This window comes from Ascaphus truei, chromosome 1 (genome assembly GCF_040206685.1).
Source record: "Ascaphus truei isolate aAscTru1 chromosome 1, aAscTru1.hap1, whole genome shotgun sequence".
NCBI lineage: Eukaryota > Metazoa > Chordata > Amphibia > Anura > Ascaphidae > Ascaphus > Ascaphus truei.
In genome coordinates, this window is record NC_134483.1 from 477,369,041 (window position 1) to 477,386,470 (window position 17,430).

The 17,430-nt window shown below is 42.4% G+C and overlaps 2 protein-coding genes across 8 annotated transcripts in view; one reads left to right on the plus strand and one right to left on the minus strand.

Annotated features, from left to right (window-relative positions):
* Positions 1 to 16,109, minus strand: part of FAM114A1 (family with sequence similarity 114 member A1) — a 33,998-nt gene extending 17,889 nt beyond the window's left edge. Inside the window, exons 1-5 of one of the 6 annotated variants that reach the window (XM_075567875.1) lie at positions 16,006 to 16,109; positions 10,783 to 11,246; positions 8,086 to 8,173; positions 7,262 to 7,369; positions 3,670 to 3,776 (exon numbers count right to left, since the gene is read on the minus strand). In XM_075567875.1, coding sequence (XP_075423990.1) covers positions 3,670 to 3,776; positions 7,262 to 7,369; positions 8,086 to 8,173; positions 10,783 to 11,241 — 762 coding nt within the window. In that variant the 5' untranslated portion in view covers positions 11,242 to 11,246; positions 16,006 to 16,109. Of the gene's footprint in view, positions 1 to 3,669; positions 3,777 to 7,261; positions 7,370 to 8,085; positions 8,174 to 10,782; positions 11,247 to 11,393; positions 12,243 to 12,276; positions 12,610 to 12,648; positions 12,824 to 16,005 lie in introns of those variants that run through there. The other 5 variants (XM_075567888.1, XM_075567880.1, XM_075567874.1 and 2 more) reach the window with 5 other exon arrangements.
* Positions 12,783 to 17,430, plus strand: part of LOC142464401 (toll-like receptor 6) — a 37,996-nt gene continuing 33,348 nt past the window's right edge. Inside the window, exon 1 of one of the 2 annotated variants that reach the window (XM_075567868.1) lies at positions 12,783 to 12,903. The gene's annotated coding sequence lies outside the window, so the exon portion shown is untranslated. The remainder of the gene's footprint in view (positions 12,904 to 17,430) is intronic. The other variant, XM_075567870.1, reaches the window with a different exon arrangement.

Sequence of the window (17,430 nt, forward strand, 5' to 3'; positions counted from 1 at the left end):
CGGGCAGAGGGTGAGAGGCACTTTCAAGTGCCGGTATGCGCGCGAGGGCCCAGTTAAACCGAGAGAGGTGCGGTATTTATTTATTTACCTTACCCTGAGCGCGCAGGTGTAACTGCTGTTGATAATTGTATCATTGCATGTATCCCTTCTCCCCTCGGCTCATTTGTATGTGTTTGCTCACTATGAAATCACAGTCTGTCATTTTATTTGCTACAGTGGCACATTTGAACTAGGGGGCCATAACTTGATACGGACTAGATCCGTGCCCCAGAGCTGAATACTATATTTTGTAAGCTCTTGTGCACTTAGCTAATGACAGCTACTGACGGGTTACTGTATATTGTGAGGTAACAGCAAGCGTGTTAAAGTGGCACATTTGAACTAGGGGGCTATAACTGGATACGGACTAGATCCGTGCCCCAGAGCTAAGCACCACACTTTGTGAGCTCTCGTGCACACTATTTGTGAACACATTGCCTATCAACCATATCTATCCATAGCTAGGCTTGCTGAAACCCTTTATTTAGGGACCCCTCACAACCATAGTCTTCTCAACACTGTAGGCTATCCAACTACTATTAGTGAGTTTTCACTCTATTGTTACCCATTTTGTATTGCATATTGCCATATACTTTTGCATGGTTAGTCCACCGTCACCTGTATCTATCTTACAGGCTTTTTAACCTTGTCATTGCTGAACTAGGGGGTTGACTATTTTGTCTTTGATTGTTCATCTCTGCTAATTAGCAATTAGGTGGGAATTCCACCTCCCCCCCTGGATCTCAGTTGTAGTATTGTATATTTTTGTCTGTTTTTTGTGTTGTGTTACCACAGTCAGTTGTCCATTTATTTCAACGATTTTGACACTTATTTTAACAAAATATAATTAAAGTATTTTAATTTTAAATTTATCACCATTTCATTTTTGAATACAACGAGTGCTGCCCACAGGGAAACTTATTTTTCCTATCCTGTTTGAATGAAAGGGTCAAGTTTCCTTGCACATACTTGGAAGAATCTAATTTTGCGGGCCAGGCGGACATGTGTCTGATACATACAGAATCCTCCAGATCTCACGTTGCATAAAGCCATCCGTCTAAAGGATCTAAACAAAAGTGCAAGAAACTGGATCAAGAATGTACTATGCTAATATTGAACCAACTGTGCAACTACTGAACTGATTAACCGTAGTATGTGGTTCGACATGGCGTAATGGTACATGAAATACAATTTAAGCAGTTGCCTAATTCTTGCTAAATTAATTTTTGCGAGCTATTTCACTTTATTATAAAGGAAAAAAGAAACATCCTCCGGCGCGCAGGCTCAGCCCATCGGAAGTGGATATGTGAAAGACAAGAGAAAAACAATGTGAGAGTATTTGCACACAATTGGGAATCCCAATTATCCACTTTGGTGAACAGATCCCCAACATTGTGCGTTTAATAGATAATTTGAGCCATGTTGTAGCATCATGGGGTGCCTTCCTTCTTGTCCCATACTCCAATCGTGTGGATTAAAATAGGAAAATTTACCACACGTAAGGGGAGATATTATATATACATTTCCAGAAAAGTTCAGGTGAAATCCCACTTAATGGTAACCGCTAAATAGCATAGGGGCGTTCTCCTGTGCTTCATGCAGGGGTGCGCAAAGTTTTGTGTGCAAATACTCTCACTTTGTCTTTCACATATCCACTTCCGATGGGCTGAGTCAATGCCCTGGATGCCGTTACTTTTTTCCTTCGTTTCTATTGGGGGGATGTGGAACTCCCTCATATTGGACTCTAGCAGCGAGACTTAAGTATAAATCTGGACTTTTATCTTTATACGGCACTGTCTACCACTTAATCACACTGTTTTGATTATTCTTCACATGTGTAACTGTTTACACTTTAATATTGGCATTATTTGCACTATTTTCCTGAGTTGTATTAGCTAGTGTTTGGCGCTACATTCCCTTCTTCTTTTCACTTTATTATAAGCAGCTGCCTTAGAGGGTAAAATAAACATGAATTCCTGTGACCATATTAACTAAGCTATGCAAACAGTTTGGTTTGATTTGTGTTACAACGATTTAGAATGGCCATCACGTGTTCGATACTATACCTCTATATTTAGTTGTTATAATGGGTATCTACATTAAGATGCTACTTCCTGCATCTCGAAACTTCAGCCATGTCAGATGTTAGGAGCTCTAGTCTGTAAATTCAGTGATTGATTTGGCAGAAATGTCAGTGAAGACATTTACATTTGACACAAATAAATATTATTTATAATGTCCTCTGAAAAGCATGTTTGCAATATTCTAAACAGGTAGAAAGTACTTTTGTCTTTTGTTTGCTGCAGTTGACAACATATCTGAAACATTATGATTTTTTGTTGTATTTTGTGCTGGATTTAATCACTTCCTTAACATATTAAAGCTGCAGTTCAGTCTTTTTTTTTTTTTTTTTTTACATTTATTTTTTTACTTCAATAGTTTCATGTGTGCAATCTCTAATTACCTAAAGAACTGTATAGCTGCAGCTCAATTCGTTTTCCATGTATTGATAGGTCGAAATTTGGTGACATATTAAAAGCTGGCATTTGTTTATAATCTGCTTGACTGGCAGTGGAAGCTCATGAATATTCACGAGCATTCCTGCATTGACAAGTGCTAGAGGGGGGGCAGGGCTGACAAAGGGGTGTGCCAGGGCTTGTGACAGGACATGAAGGGGCAGTGCCTTAGCAAATGGCTGTTAAAATAGAATACAAGAAAATTGGTCTTTCAAAGTTGTTTTTTTAAAAACAGAAAATGCTAAAAGTATTTTTTCTTACTACAGAACTGATTTATTAAAAAAAACAAACATGCAGGATATTGACTGAACTGCAGCTTTAAGTCATAACAGCAATGGCTATGTGTAAGCCCATGTAATGGATGGAGGTGGAATTGGGACGTTTTCGTCATTTGGCTTTGTTTTCAGCTTGTTCATCATTACGATTAAATGATCGCATGTTGGTCTATGTTGCACCTTGTGTTTGCTTCATGTTTTCTACTTTAGCAACTCTATCATGAGCACAGTTGAATGTCTCCTCTTTTTTAAATTCATTCAATGAAATATTCATTGTAATATCTATTCATACACAGATTTGGAGTGCACTAAATATGATCTCCTTTTCTGTGGGGTCTTTACATAGTTTATTCTTTTGTTGTGTTCTGGTTTTCTGTGTTTTTTTTAATATAAACTCAATGTTCATTTTTAAAATGTATTTTACAGTGTTTTCATTGTATTTTTTGACAATTGACACACATTTCAATGTAGCGCTTATAGGAGCACTTTGTTTAGTTTCTACACTCCCCATGTGTTGCCTTTGTCTCCCACTTGAAGCTGGGCTGCGACACGAGGTGGAACTCCATAGGAAATTATGCTTATCCGTTTTAACCGGAAGTCCAAGATGATCAGTCAGTGATATTTTTTCTGCGTTTTCAGTTCAAACCTAAATTTGGAATCCAAACTTATAATTGTAACGGCACCTTCTCTCTGTCGTTACTTCCTATGTACAGAAGATATGTCCACTTGTGAAATGGAATGCAATGTACAATTCATTTGGGAGAGGTTCCATGTGACATGAATGTGGAACCTCTGTGATCTATTCCAGCATTGTGGATAGGGCAGGCTGAATTACTTACGGTGTTCTGTACAACGTTGGTTATAGTTGACAACACACTGCGAGAGCCTGAAGAAGACGCTGATGGCTGTTCCGTAGTGCAATCCTCTTGCTCTGAAGTTCCTTCTACTTTTTCAACAGAGGAACAGTTACTATAACCTTATGTATCACCTTGGGGTTTGTTTTTATTTTAATGATAATAGTTAAACAACAAATCATAAAATACTTGTCCCTGCAGGAGTACCAGGGAAAAGAAAAAGTGGGGTAAAACCAAATCCCCTAAGCACAACCCCACAGTACAGCTACTGTACACACATACTAGTAGAATGCACACATGGGACATTCAAGATGAACCCAAACTAAAAGGTCTTATCGATTAAAAACCGGCTACCATGATATATAGAAAAAGTATCAAAGAATATATTTCATATGAATGTTAACAAAAAGCAATCAAAATAGTAAACATAACAAAATACAGTAAATATGACAAAGGGCTACAGTATGTAATCTAAAACATGTCAACCACAAAAAGTTGGGTATTAGTTGTCATGTTACTGTAAGTATATTTTTGTTTAGTTTTTTTTTTTTTTTAAATATTACTTTTTATGTATTTAATGTTTACTATTTAACTATTTTTTTCTTACAACTTGTATTCAATATATTTGTTTACACTTCTGCTGTTTTTACATTCTGCTATTAATTTTAATGATAGTCATTGCAAAACCAGGAGGTCCCATCTCATGAGATTGGTTTGAAGTAGAACAGCCAGTACTTGTTGATGTGTACGCTATTGTTTGGTGACTACTGCGAGTAACATTGTCTATTGTTACCGCTTTCACCTCAGCCAGTCTCCTGCTGGGAACATCGCAACACGTTTTCCATTTTTGTGATAGTTTGTTGCTATAGATCTTGCACTGCTGGGGAGGTGCGCTATAATCTGCTATAGCAACCAACGGGTGCTCACTATATTAAAACTCAAAAAATGGCATTAAGAGTTTTTTTTTTAAGCAGTAAGTATCATATAATATTACTGAACTGATTTATAAAATAAAAAAAATGCACAGGATTTTGCATTAAATTCTGCTTTGATTGTTGGGACGGCAGAGCAGTTTTGAATCAAATGTTTCTCAAATTCAGCTTGTGCAAAAGTTTAATTTGTGCATCGTTATTTGCCTGGCATTACCAACATGTAAAAATCCCCACAGAACATACTTCATTTATAGCACCAAGGGTCTTATACACTAAAGCAGAGGTGCGCAAACTGGGGGGCGGTGCTTACAGAGGCCCCGCGCTCTTCCCCAAAGCATTTAAATGAAATACCGGAGAATCGCGCAAGCCATCTGTAACTCCCTTACCTGATTTGCGGCGGCTTCTAGCAAAGCGTCGCAATGGCAACATGACGTCAGAAACGCCAGTGACAAGGTATGGGGGGGGGGGCACAAGAAGGGGGGCTGGGGAGCACAGACTAAAAAGTTTGCGCACCCCTGCAAGTACACCCTGAAGTACAATAGTAATTAGAGACTGTTCATTGCTATTTCTTTGAATGCCAAAGATGAAAAAGATCAAACAGCCCTCCAGTGGGATTAGAAAGGGACAAATGTATTATATAGCAAAAAAAGCTGTGTGTGCTGTGCACGCGCATAGTAAGTGAAACTTCTTTGACTTTTGTCACAGAAATTGTATTTGTGTTGGTGATGTTTTAATTAAAAATCAAAATACAAGTTCATTGACAAAACGCAAATAAATTTGACAGAATGCGCGTGCTCGGCACACATCCCCTGTATTAGCTATTTGCACTGATTGTTCGCGTGTGACCGAGTGTGCGCGCGTGTGACCGAGAGTGCGCGCGTGTGAACGAGTGCGTGCGTGTGACCGAGTGTGCGCGCGTGTGACCAAGTGTGCGCGCGTGTGACCGAGTGTGCACGCGTGTGACCGAGTGTGCGCGCGTGTGACCGAGTGTGCGCACGTGTGACCGAGTGTGCGCACGTGTGACCGAGTGTGCGCGCGTGTGACCGAGTGTGTGCGCGTGTGACCGAGTGTGCGCGCGTGTGACCGAGCGTGCGACTGTGACTGAGTGTGACCTTACATATCCCCTTGCACATCACCCCTCCTGCACATCACCCCTCCTGCACATCACCCCTCCTCCACATCACCCCTCCTGCACATCACCCCTCCTGCACATCACCCCTCCTCCACATCACCCCTCCTGCACATCACCCCTCCTGCACATCACCCCTCCTGCACATCACCCCTCCTGCACATCACCCTCCTTCACCTTATATATCCCCTTGCACATCACACATCCCCCCTGCACATCACACATCCCCCCTGCACATCACACATCCCCCCCTGCACATCACACATCCCACCCTGCACATCACACATCCCCCCCTGCACATCACATATCCCCCCCTGCACATCACATATCCCCCCCCTGCACCTTACATCACCCCCCCTGCACCTTACATCCCCCCCCTGCACCACCTCACCTCACATCACCTCCCCTCACCCCTGCACATCAGATCACGGCGGCAGAGCAGAACGCCGGCCTCCGCCTGCTCTGCTCCGTGAGGCTAATCAGGCCCCGCTCCCTCAGTCAGCGGGAGGGCGTGGCTTGAGCGAAGGCACCCGGGACACGCTACTCTTCCCCTTCCTCCCCCCCTCCCCTCGGCTCGGGCTGCGGGAGGGAGCTGCTGCGGTCTGCCATAAGGTAAGCAGCTCCCTCCCCCTTCACCCACAAATGCCCTCACACTCAGGAAGCGCCGGGCTCTCTCTTCCAATCTCCGGCCTCCAGCGCTGCCCGCCCGATCCGCACACACCGCTCTGCTTCCTCCCGGTTACCCTCCATGATCCCTGGGCTCCTCCTCTGACCCCGGCGGCGCTCAGTCAGCGGGACGCAGGAAAGCGGAGGTAGGGAGGAGAGAGGCTGCGCGGCATGGCAGCGGCCGTTAGGAGCGGCGGCTATCGCCGCCGCATATGTCACGGTGTGTGGGGGGTGTGGGGCTCAGGGTGGGGGGGGGTGTGCAGGGTGATTAGGAGCGATTAGGAGCGGCGCCGGCGGCTATCGCTAACATGTGACAGGGGCGGTATGAGCGGAGCGGCGTCCATTACGTGACGTCACTTCCGTTTCACATTTCGCCCCACATCCATCCAGTTTTATCCCATAAGAGGTGCCACTAAAGAAGTTTCACTTCAAAAATATCAATATTTTTTGAAACTTTTGTTAAGAAAAAAAATCTGATAGTGGGACCTAAAGATGGATATTTGTTGCTATATAATAAATGTGCTATTTCTAAGCCCAAAGGAGTGTCATTTGATCTTTAGCATTATTCTCCTTGATTGGAGCACCATGCACCTGTGGCAAGATACCTGCTGTTACTGTGAGTGCTTCTTTATTCTGTTCTCTTTCCTATTTATTTGAATGGCCATTTAGGATTACAATGGCTATCACACACGGCTAGCTGTGTAAATGCATAGAGGGCCACATTTACTAAACAGCGCAAAACTATAAGGCTTATGAATAGGCCAAATGTGCTCTACCCGTGTTGATATGCGGGCCAATATTTGTAATATGTGTAGGGGCAGACAGATCGTGGCATAAAACAGAACCTCACCTTGCTCAACACTTTCAGGTGCATCAGCAACAGAACCTTCATCGGACGTGGAATTTCCGATTCGCAATGTGGCGCCTGCTTTTTCCTTTACTGCTGATAATCCGTGACCTGCATATTAACCACAAATATTATCTTATTCATTTTCACCCAATGATTTCCCTAGGAAACACTTCTACCAGCCATTATATGCTAAATATTTTCTTTGGTTTTTAGACATTTTTATGAAACACAATATGTTTTAAACCTTTCGTTATCGCTCCTGAGATATCTGCTGCAAATGGGGGACAGAACAAAATTAGCTGGCTTCAATAATTGTCTTTTACCTCATTATTCAATACTTCCCATTTGAGAAAGGAGAAGTAACCTAAAAATAAAAACTGGATGGCGATTATGTCTCCCAAAAACTACTTTAGAGAGATTGCACTTTAAAATGTAAAGCCTTGAATATTGCTAGAACATCTCACATAGAGGACTTCACCAACCAGCGTGGAACACTGCAACATCCAATGAAGAGCTCTGGCAGGCTTATTCAGGAGACCACATACTAACGCAGTCACTAAAGGAATGGTGTAACTGACTTTGATTTAGTAAATAAAGCTGCATAGTTTCCCAAACTTTGGCAAAGGGACCACAGCTGGTCTGCAAAGACTCAGGAACACAGTTTTCTCTTTTCCCTGGTATCAGGGAAATGGTATCAGTATATATTTAAAATACTGGAGAACCGGGCTGTGAAACAATAAATAGTACGGTGGTCCTCGACACAAAAATAGACCCAGAGCCATCACTCTCAATGACCCAAAGATTTTGTTTAGGTCAATACTCACCTACTGTTGCACTAGCTGATGACAAAAGGGACTTGCCCCATGTCCCCCATGTCCCCCACGTGCTTCCTTTCGTAGGAGAATCTGAATCCTAAGAAAAATAATAGAAAAAGTATACTGAGTTAGAAAGTTTTATCGACGTGTATAAAGATCTGTTACATCTCTGTGGTAGCTATTGGGACAGAAGAGATTCGCAAAGCTCTGATAATGGGTATCTTACTATCAAGTAAAAGGTAGGTAAGCAGATAGGGCACAGATACAGATGTAGCCAGCGCGGCTGTCTCTGGCACAAGCTGCAAGAATGAGAACCGCAGCTGCCCCAGTGGAGGATTAACGCTGTGTGGGGGGCGGGGCCGATCCGGAAGCATAGGCCCTCCGCAGCAATGCCGCAGCAGGCAAGGTCTCTGAAGATAGAGACGGGCTACATCTGTGCCATTTTGGGAATTTGTAAATTCCTTCCCCACCCGTTATATTTTTTTTGTGCTGCTCAATAATTTATTTCTTTATGTAGAATTTTTTCTTGCTGGTAACTCTCAGTTGCCGGTAGATTAAAGGCGGACACCGTACCAGCCAGCCAGACTCCACCTTGGGACTCCACACGCAGATGCGGAGATCACCGCACCGGCAACGAGGAATTTATGCTCTGGTTCCTGGACTGTCCCGAGTGGTATAAGTGTACACTAATACACTTACTGCACCTGATAGACGGGGAGAGTGCGAGTTGATTCCTTATATTCCTTGTTCTGTCTTTAATTAAACGATGTTATGCCATGCTTTCTTTTTAAGGAAATTTCCAGCTTGCAGTTCCATCGACCACCATTGTCTACTGCAGCGGTGCGCAAACTGTGGGGCGCGACCCCCAGGGGGGGCGCGACACTGCCGACGGGGGGCGCGGGGTTTACAGAGGCCCCGCGCGCTTCCCGAAGGCACTCGGGGGAGCTGCAGGGCCTCTGTAAACCTAACTTACCGTGGCTCCGGCGGCTTCCTCCCTGTGTCGCCATGGCAACGCGGCGCCAAAATGACGCTGCGAGGTCATGTGACGTCACGTTGCTATGGCAACGTGACGTCATTACGCCGGAGCGCGTGTAAGTTGGGGTTGGGAGGGGGGCGCGGAAGTGAGGGGACAGCCGGCAGGGGGGCGCAGGGAAAAAAGTTTGCGCCCCCCTGGTCTACTGCATAAGGTGATTAGGCATTGTATATCTGTCCGTGAGTGCTATATTTCAGATTTGAGCCCTGCACTTTGATTATTACCTCACTCATTTGCGCCTTGTTTGTCCGGTTCACACAGTTACACGGTACTGGAGATCGTATCTTAGAGGCAGCACTGAGGAGGACTATTCCCTGTATATCACTTTATCTATACCCTTGTGCACGTTTTGTTTGCGCTCCTTGCATTGTCTTCATTAAAGAACAATGTAAAGGGGGGTTAAGGCTGCACACCACAATATATAAATACATACAGTTTACCGGTGCTGCTGGTTCAAGGAAGTACCTGCCAGGAAATTCCAAAGTACACTGAGGAAAAAAGAGAGATCCAGCGCTCCACGGATTTCAAGATAATGAATTTATTGTGCCACACGACGTTTCGACCAACAGGTCTTTATAGAACAGCACAGCCTGCGGGGTCAGCCGTGGCTCCTGCGGCCAATAGAAAGCTGCAATGCCATCAGGAGAGGATTGTGCGGCTTTCTTTTGCTGACACACACACACCGGTATTTTCATTTTTGCCAGGCTCTGGCGGCAAACGACAAAGTTACATTTACGGACAAATGGACACCCAGATTCTTCTAATGTTGGCTGCCTCTAGACATTTTTTGAAGTGCTTGCACCTAGTACATTCTCATGGGACAAAATGTCCTTCATTGGGAACGAAAATGTGTAACGGAAGTGACGTAATTGGATGCTGCTGGCCGCGCCTGCACAGAAGCGACTGTCGCTCACGCTCATGAGCTTGCGCATCCACAGGCACAGAAGAAACAAAGAGCCGAGGAGGATGGGGGGGGGGAGGAAGGAGAAGAGGAAGAGCGAGGACCAGGGGAGGTGCTGGGATATGAGAGCAGCGGCCACACACACATATACAATATACACACAGATATATAGCTATATACACATACACACACACATATACACGCGCTCAAATGCACTTCACTTACATGTACCTGTCCCCACATACATCAAGTGACATATTTAGAAATCCCATTTTCTGGCATACTATAGCATCAAAGTTTTTGTATATGTAATTTCATGTATGTATGTGTTTATATGTATATCTCACGCTGTGAGTATGTACACTGTGTGCATGTGTATACAGACACAAGTCTCCCAACACTTTTTTGAAGTGAAATTTATATGCTGGCACCTACCTAAATTCTCACAGGAGAAAAACTCCTTCATGGGGATGAAAATGCGTAACGGAAGCAAGGCGTGAGCGTGCGCGGGCGCCCCGCTGCCTAATCTCACAGCAATAAAAAAAAATTATACTTTCAAAAAACTTCCATTCAATCAAAATCATCAAAATCAAAATACAATTTCTGTGACAAAACAAAGAAGTTTCACTTAGAACGCACGGCACACACAACGCCTTTCTTTTTTTTGTATATCATAAACACACTTCCTACTTACTAATTGAAAAGCAATTTAAAATAATGTTATTTTGCATGATAATGGAAATATAGATGGAATAAATACATGATTACATACCCGATTATTATTCTCCTGCTGTGTCACTCCGGCTTCAGGTTCTGGTTCCAGGCTGACAGAGTCACAACATTCTAGTGGCTTAGTGGTGCTGTCTCCTTCCCAGGGCTCAGAAGCTGATGCTTCATGCTTCAAGGAAGGTCCAGCATCAGGCGTCTCGCGCTTGTGCTCCTTTTCTTCTTCCCAGGGCTCAGAAGCTGATGCTTCATGCTTCAAGGGAGGTCCAGCATCAGGCGTCTCGCGCTTGTGCTCCTTTTCTTCTTCCCAGGGCTCAGAAGCTGATGCTTCATGGTTCAAGGGAGGTCCAGCATCAGGCGTCTCTTGCTTATGCGTCTCCCTTGGCCCACTCTCTAGATTTTCTTCCAGGGCCGATTTTTCATTGGCAAACAACACAAGGTTTGGAATCTTTTCCAGTTCTGTCTCTGTGTTACCCTCTTCTGCTTTATTTGTTTCAGTGGACATTTTGACTACAGTAAAGAAAGACACTTTAATTAAACCTTATTCGATTGCCCCAGGTACACTTTTTTGTGTGTGTTGTAATTAAGGGGTCCTTTGGAGCTGAACCACTTTACTTTCAGCTACGTGGGGGATTCCCCGGTTCCTGAGATACTTACCGGTAAATATACCGATTTTAAATCTCCGTCCATGAGAAACAACATGGCGGCAAAATCTCGCTAGTCCTATGGGACAGTAGAAAGTCACAACATCATCCTACATGGCTTCCTATTGGACAGCCGTTGAAATCCCATCTCGGAAACTAGGGTTCAATAATGTGGTTCACCTCTGTGCCACCGTCCCTCCAGTTTTAATCCTGTTATATATAATATTGATTCTAGGCAGCATTGCTGCTTTAATACACAAAATGCACACATACCTTAAAAAGGTCAAGCTTCATATCCAAATATGTCATAATACAGTGTATTTAACCTGAGTTAACGTCACGTTAATAGTAACTCTGAATCCACGGAGAGCACTAATGTAACGTTAAGCCAAGTTTCCACCCAAAAAAAGCATAGCGTTAGCTATAACAGTGGTTGGTGATGATGATATGCAAATATGGTGTCATTATATCATCCCCTATTAACGGACTCAGGGACTCAACATCCCGTTATTTCAGTCGTAGCTAAACTCTTGCAGTGTCTGGATGGGTGTGACGCAGCTTTTCCAAAAGTGCCAGATCTGGAAACAAAATTAGGAGTGAAAGGGCCACAACAGTATTATAATGTAATTTTTGGATACATTATATAAGACGTTCAAAAATATTATACTCCAAGCATCAATGGTCTCCTAGATTTAAAATCAGTTCTTTCCCATTAAAAATGTCACTTTGACTTCCAGAAGAACAAAAATTGAACTTATTTGAGTCTTTGGAAGGCTATGTATGGTTCAGAAATCATCTTCACGTCTAGGTTAAGTTCCTTAAACAAATAAGATGTGCAATTGGTATAAATAAAACACCTTTTTACTAAGATATGTATGTGGTTGTGGGGAACTCACCCTGATGTGCACATACCGCTCAGCAGCCAGATGTGTCAATACATTCCCCCCCACACACACACACACTGCCACGCTGTATGCCCTTTACTTAACCCCTACACTGCTAGGAGGGATTTGCAACCATGCAGGGAGCCAATAACGCTGGAAGTTAAATCCTGCACTGTTCTCATACTGTGCTGCATTTAACAACTCCGCTTCGTTAGAGCTGCTGAGCCAGGCACCCCACTTCTGGCAAAGCTCTGCCATCCTCTCCAGCGCTGACTGGGTTAACGTTCCAGTCACCGCCCTTCTTCCTTCGCCTCTTCCACGCCGGTTGTTTGCACTATGAGACTGTTTAACATCGATAAAGTTATTGAGAAGAAAAAAAACAACCTAATCTCTCCGATGAATGGCGAGTCTCTGGTGACGTCACAGTTTGCAATTGCCATTTTCCTTGAGGCGAAAGACCTCAAGGGGAAAGCCCTTTGGAATGCGCGAGAGGAGTGGCCTTCACTGATTGGCGGATTCCCTCCCCCACATTTTCTTATTGACGTCTCGGAGCACCAATCGCTTGCGACACCATCTCCGTTATTGGAGCGAACGCAAGACAGGGGGCGGGATGTTTGGAGAAGCTTGTTGAAGCTCCCGGTAGGAAAAGCGTCATATCATATGCATCTGAGCGGAGGCGGCTGGATGTGTAGGGGAGAGGCGGGATATATAGGGGAAGCGGCGGGATATATAGGGGAGTGTCTGGAGGCGACTGGATATATAGGGGAGAGGCGGGGGGAGGCTGGATATATAGGGAAGCGATGGGGGAGAGGCTTGTGTACATTGCCTGCCCACAATTCTTAATTCTTCGTTATTTAATCATAATGTCAGTTCATAGGGACCCAAGTAATGTCAGTTGGGGAGAGACAAGCATCAAAACTACGCTTATAGTGACGGTGACGTCGGGCTGCGGTCGCTGGAAAAATCAAATTGAGATGATTTCCAGTGATCGCGACTAACCTCTGTCGCTCTGTGCTTACTATTAGCGGACGCGGTGGCGACAATGCATTTGTTTTGACGCGACGTCACTGTCGCCGGCACTATAAGCGCAACCTCACACAGTAATAAGGGAGACTGACTCAAAATAGCCAGCTTCACTGATTAGTGAGAATGAACAAGTCTGCTAAAAGTATTCTTTTACAGGTATAGCGCTGACCGTGTACACAGCGCTGTAGGTATAATTTTGCAGGCACACGTGAGTCCCTGCCCTGTAGAGCTTACAATCAAATGTTGGTATCAAAAGCAAGGGGAGGGAAAGCTCCCGCATCAGCTTAAAAGTAATGAGATGTTAAATAATATAGTAGGAAATATCATCTGGTGCAAAAAGGGATGAGGGGATAATAAACAAAACAAACAGAAAGGTTCCCTCATGAATGCACTCAAAACGATAAAGTATGAATTCTGAGATATAATTAAAAATAATTTATTAAATGTCAATAATAAAAAATTCCGTATAGAGGGGCGTGGTAAGAACGTCCTGGACCACCCCCTAATGACATACCAAAAAAGACTTCCACATAGAATTTATAAGGAAGAAGACCTAAGGGAACACTAGTATGTGTATTACCATATGGTATATTGGCTATAGTACATAAAGATTAATTCCAGAGGAATAAGTAACTGCGTACAGTATGGCAGTACTATTATCTAAAAAAAAACCGGTAGGGTACTATGATGACCTCTACCAGTCCAGAGGAATATAATCTAATAGCAAAAAGTAAATACCAAGATGGCCAACCAAAACTAGTGTAACGTAATAGTGTAAATGTATAACAACGTATGGTCACAACACAAACACACACCGGTGAACAATAATCACCTACATAAATGTAAGCAGCATAATCCATATATAAATGAAGACAGCATGATGAGAGGATGGGATCCTAGGAAGGGCTAGCATAAAGTATGCATGTGTAGAGCCCAGAGGCACGGTTCAAAGACCGTATCCAGTTACAGCCTCCTAAACCACATAAACAGTAAACACTAAAAAAGTATATAATAAGTAAATGTGTACTGAATAATATGGTAGGATCACCACAGAGAAATACAGAAAATAATAAATATCGCTGTATAATCCTCAAAGTAAAGGCAAACACTTAATTAGTATGTACTGTATAATAAAGTGTAAAAACACATGCTGGTGATAGGTGAATGCATCAGTATCGTTGCACCCACAGTGCATATAGAAAACACATGCAGTAGTAATCATAGCTGCTGCCAGTAACCACTGTTACAAAAAATCATAGTACCCCTAATAGACCACATTAGAAACATGGTAACACTGTGTTGCACAGGGGGGAAACTTTGAAACACTTTACTTAGCTTCGTGTCGGTACGCTTTGACTTTTCTTGCTGCCCGTTTGGGAGACAGGAGCTCCGACAACAATGTAGCTAGCAAGTGTATCCACCGGTGCTGTGGAGTGACGTCACGCCGTTGGGTCACCTGACGTACGTTTCGCGCTGGAACGCGCTTTCTCAAAGGTCAAATGTTGGTGCCTGAGGCGCAGAGAGATAAAGCGACTTGCCCAAGGGACAGTGGGGTATGAACCCGGCTTCAAGTCTATGTAATTACTTACTGACCCACTCCTTCAGTTGTAATTACATTGTAAAAAATAAATATAAGTGATCTAAATGACACTCGGCACAGCAGTATGGTGTGCTTGAGGAGATGATATTTGACATGTTGACAGGGCATTCAAATAATTACATGGAATGTTTTATTCTGTGTCTTAATGCAAGTTTAATATTAGAGGCTTGGGAAGAAAATACAATTTTGTACGATACCTTTAAAATTGATGGGAATATTGGAGTATCTGTAGGTGTTATGTTCCCCATGCAACTAAAGTGTCTGGCACATTAAAAAAAAAAATGTTATTCTGTTGATACAAAAATGAAAAGGTCAAAAAAATCAAGCAAGTTAAAAAATATTGATATTGTATTGGCAATCAATATAATTAGCATATGTAAGATCACAGCGTACAGCTTACACAATTTTTGACCGGCCGGTCATTATATACATCTCAGGAGTTTATTATTTCTCCTGGGTAGTAATATTCTGTTCTTATTATATATAGATTCAGGATCACAACATTGTTTTTCTATATCATGTATTTTTGATAGCTGTAGGGATCCCACGGGGACTGTTTTAACTTTTGTATTTTGTTTGTGTATCCATGTCCTTGAATAAACATTTCTTTATTATTATATTTGCTTGAGTGCTTTAAGTGGGACACTTTTCTCTTTCTTCTTTTCTCAGTATTTTGTGTGTGTGTGTGTGTGTGTGTGTGTGTGTGTGTGTGTGTGTGTGTGTGTGTGTATCACAAATGTGACAGTGTGCCATTTCCTTGATGGCTCTTGTTTGAGCATATAATGTATCCTATAATATCGTCCCATGTTTGAAGGTCTTAAAGTCTGAAATCTATCACTGTTTTGAAAAAAAAAAATGATGTATACATATTTAAATATTACCCTTTATGGAATGTGATTAAATAAAGGTGGTTTAGCAGCAGTTACGGTTCATGTACAGCTACCTGCACATACTGTAACACCACCCTGCTGATCCAATGACAGAATATGTCCTGTCATTAGAAATAGGAACTTGTTCAAAGTCACAGTTTATTCAAGGACTTGGGGTGTAAATGTAAAGAGTTAACTAACTTGTATGTAAATATTATTATTAGTTCATGGCTGGTAATTCCTTACCGCTATGTAGGAAGCTGATCTGTCCCTACTCCCAGGGATGAGCCTCCTCCCTCCTTGCCACGTAGACAGACTTGAAGAAGGACAGTGTGTGTGTGTGTGTGTGTGTGTGTGTTAGAGGAAGGGAAGTGATCATGTTTCACAGAGGGATATACAGGAGAATGTGTTTTACAGCAGGCGAGGGATATCATATTGTAGTCACACAGATAATAATTAGTGTAGTATTTGTAATCAAAAGAATAAAACAGGTCTGTGTGCATAAGTTGTATAGCATGGGTGGCCAACTCCAGTCCTCAAGGGCCACCAACAGGTCAGGTTTTAAGTATATCGGCCATTGAATGAGCCACCTGTGCGGAAGCGGGGATATTCCTAAAACCTAACCTGATGGTGGCCCTTGAGGACTGGAGTTGGCTACCCCTGTTTTATAGTGTTGCACTTTTTCATTATTGCAAATGTGAAACATTTTTGGAGTGAATTGAACATGTTTTTCATCACCCCTGTATTTGGGTAATATTTACCTAAATGTTTGCATCACAGAAATTAAAAAAAAAAAAAAAAAAAGTTATGTACAATATTTAGGAAGTAATATAAATATAAATACTACAGCTGCTATTGCAAAAAAAAAAAAAAAAAAAAGCATGGCTAACTTCAAGTAGGTGCATTCAATTGTAAGCTCTTTGAGCAACTGCCTGTGTATTACAAGGTCATAGCTGTTTAATAGCCTTAGGACTGGATCTGGAAAGACATTCTGATCATAAATGGATCTAAACATCAACTCGTATAAACTTAAACAACAATGTATAACACCTGGAAACACACTGAGTGCAATATATGATAAAACAAAAATAGCGGAAACGCAAGGTCGCAAAATTAGCAGAATGTTGGAGCTAAGGTCTCTGATGGTGATGAACTTATATAATTCATTTCTTCTTAGATCATGTACACATTTAAGACCATTGGGCATTAAAATGTAAAAATATAGAAAATGCTAAAATCGATTTCATGAGGGATTCTCAAATATGTTCACTGATCTACATAGTATTTCAAATGAATGCCCCAATGTCTATGTTAAGCCCATTGGGGACCAGTGCCTTTTTAATTTATAGATCCAATATGTTTCTTTCTCAGGAGCTAAGTAGAAATAGTATACATTGAATAAGACTTTGGAAGAACAATTATTTTCCTATTTGCTCTGTTGTATATGCTTTTAATGGATTGCTTATAACTATCACGTGAAAGTTATCTTTCTGTTCAATTACTGCCTATTATTGTGTATTATGATGACTATAATGTATATGTATCAATAACACCTCTGTGAGATACATGTGCAATAATTGCAGCAAGCAGTGAACCTGTGGAGACAGTTTTGCCCTCGGACATTTTGTGTCTTGATTATAAAATGTGGAAAAAGGAAACCCAATCAGGACT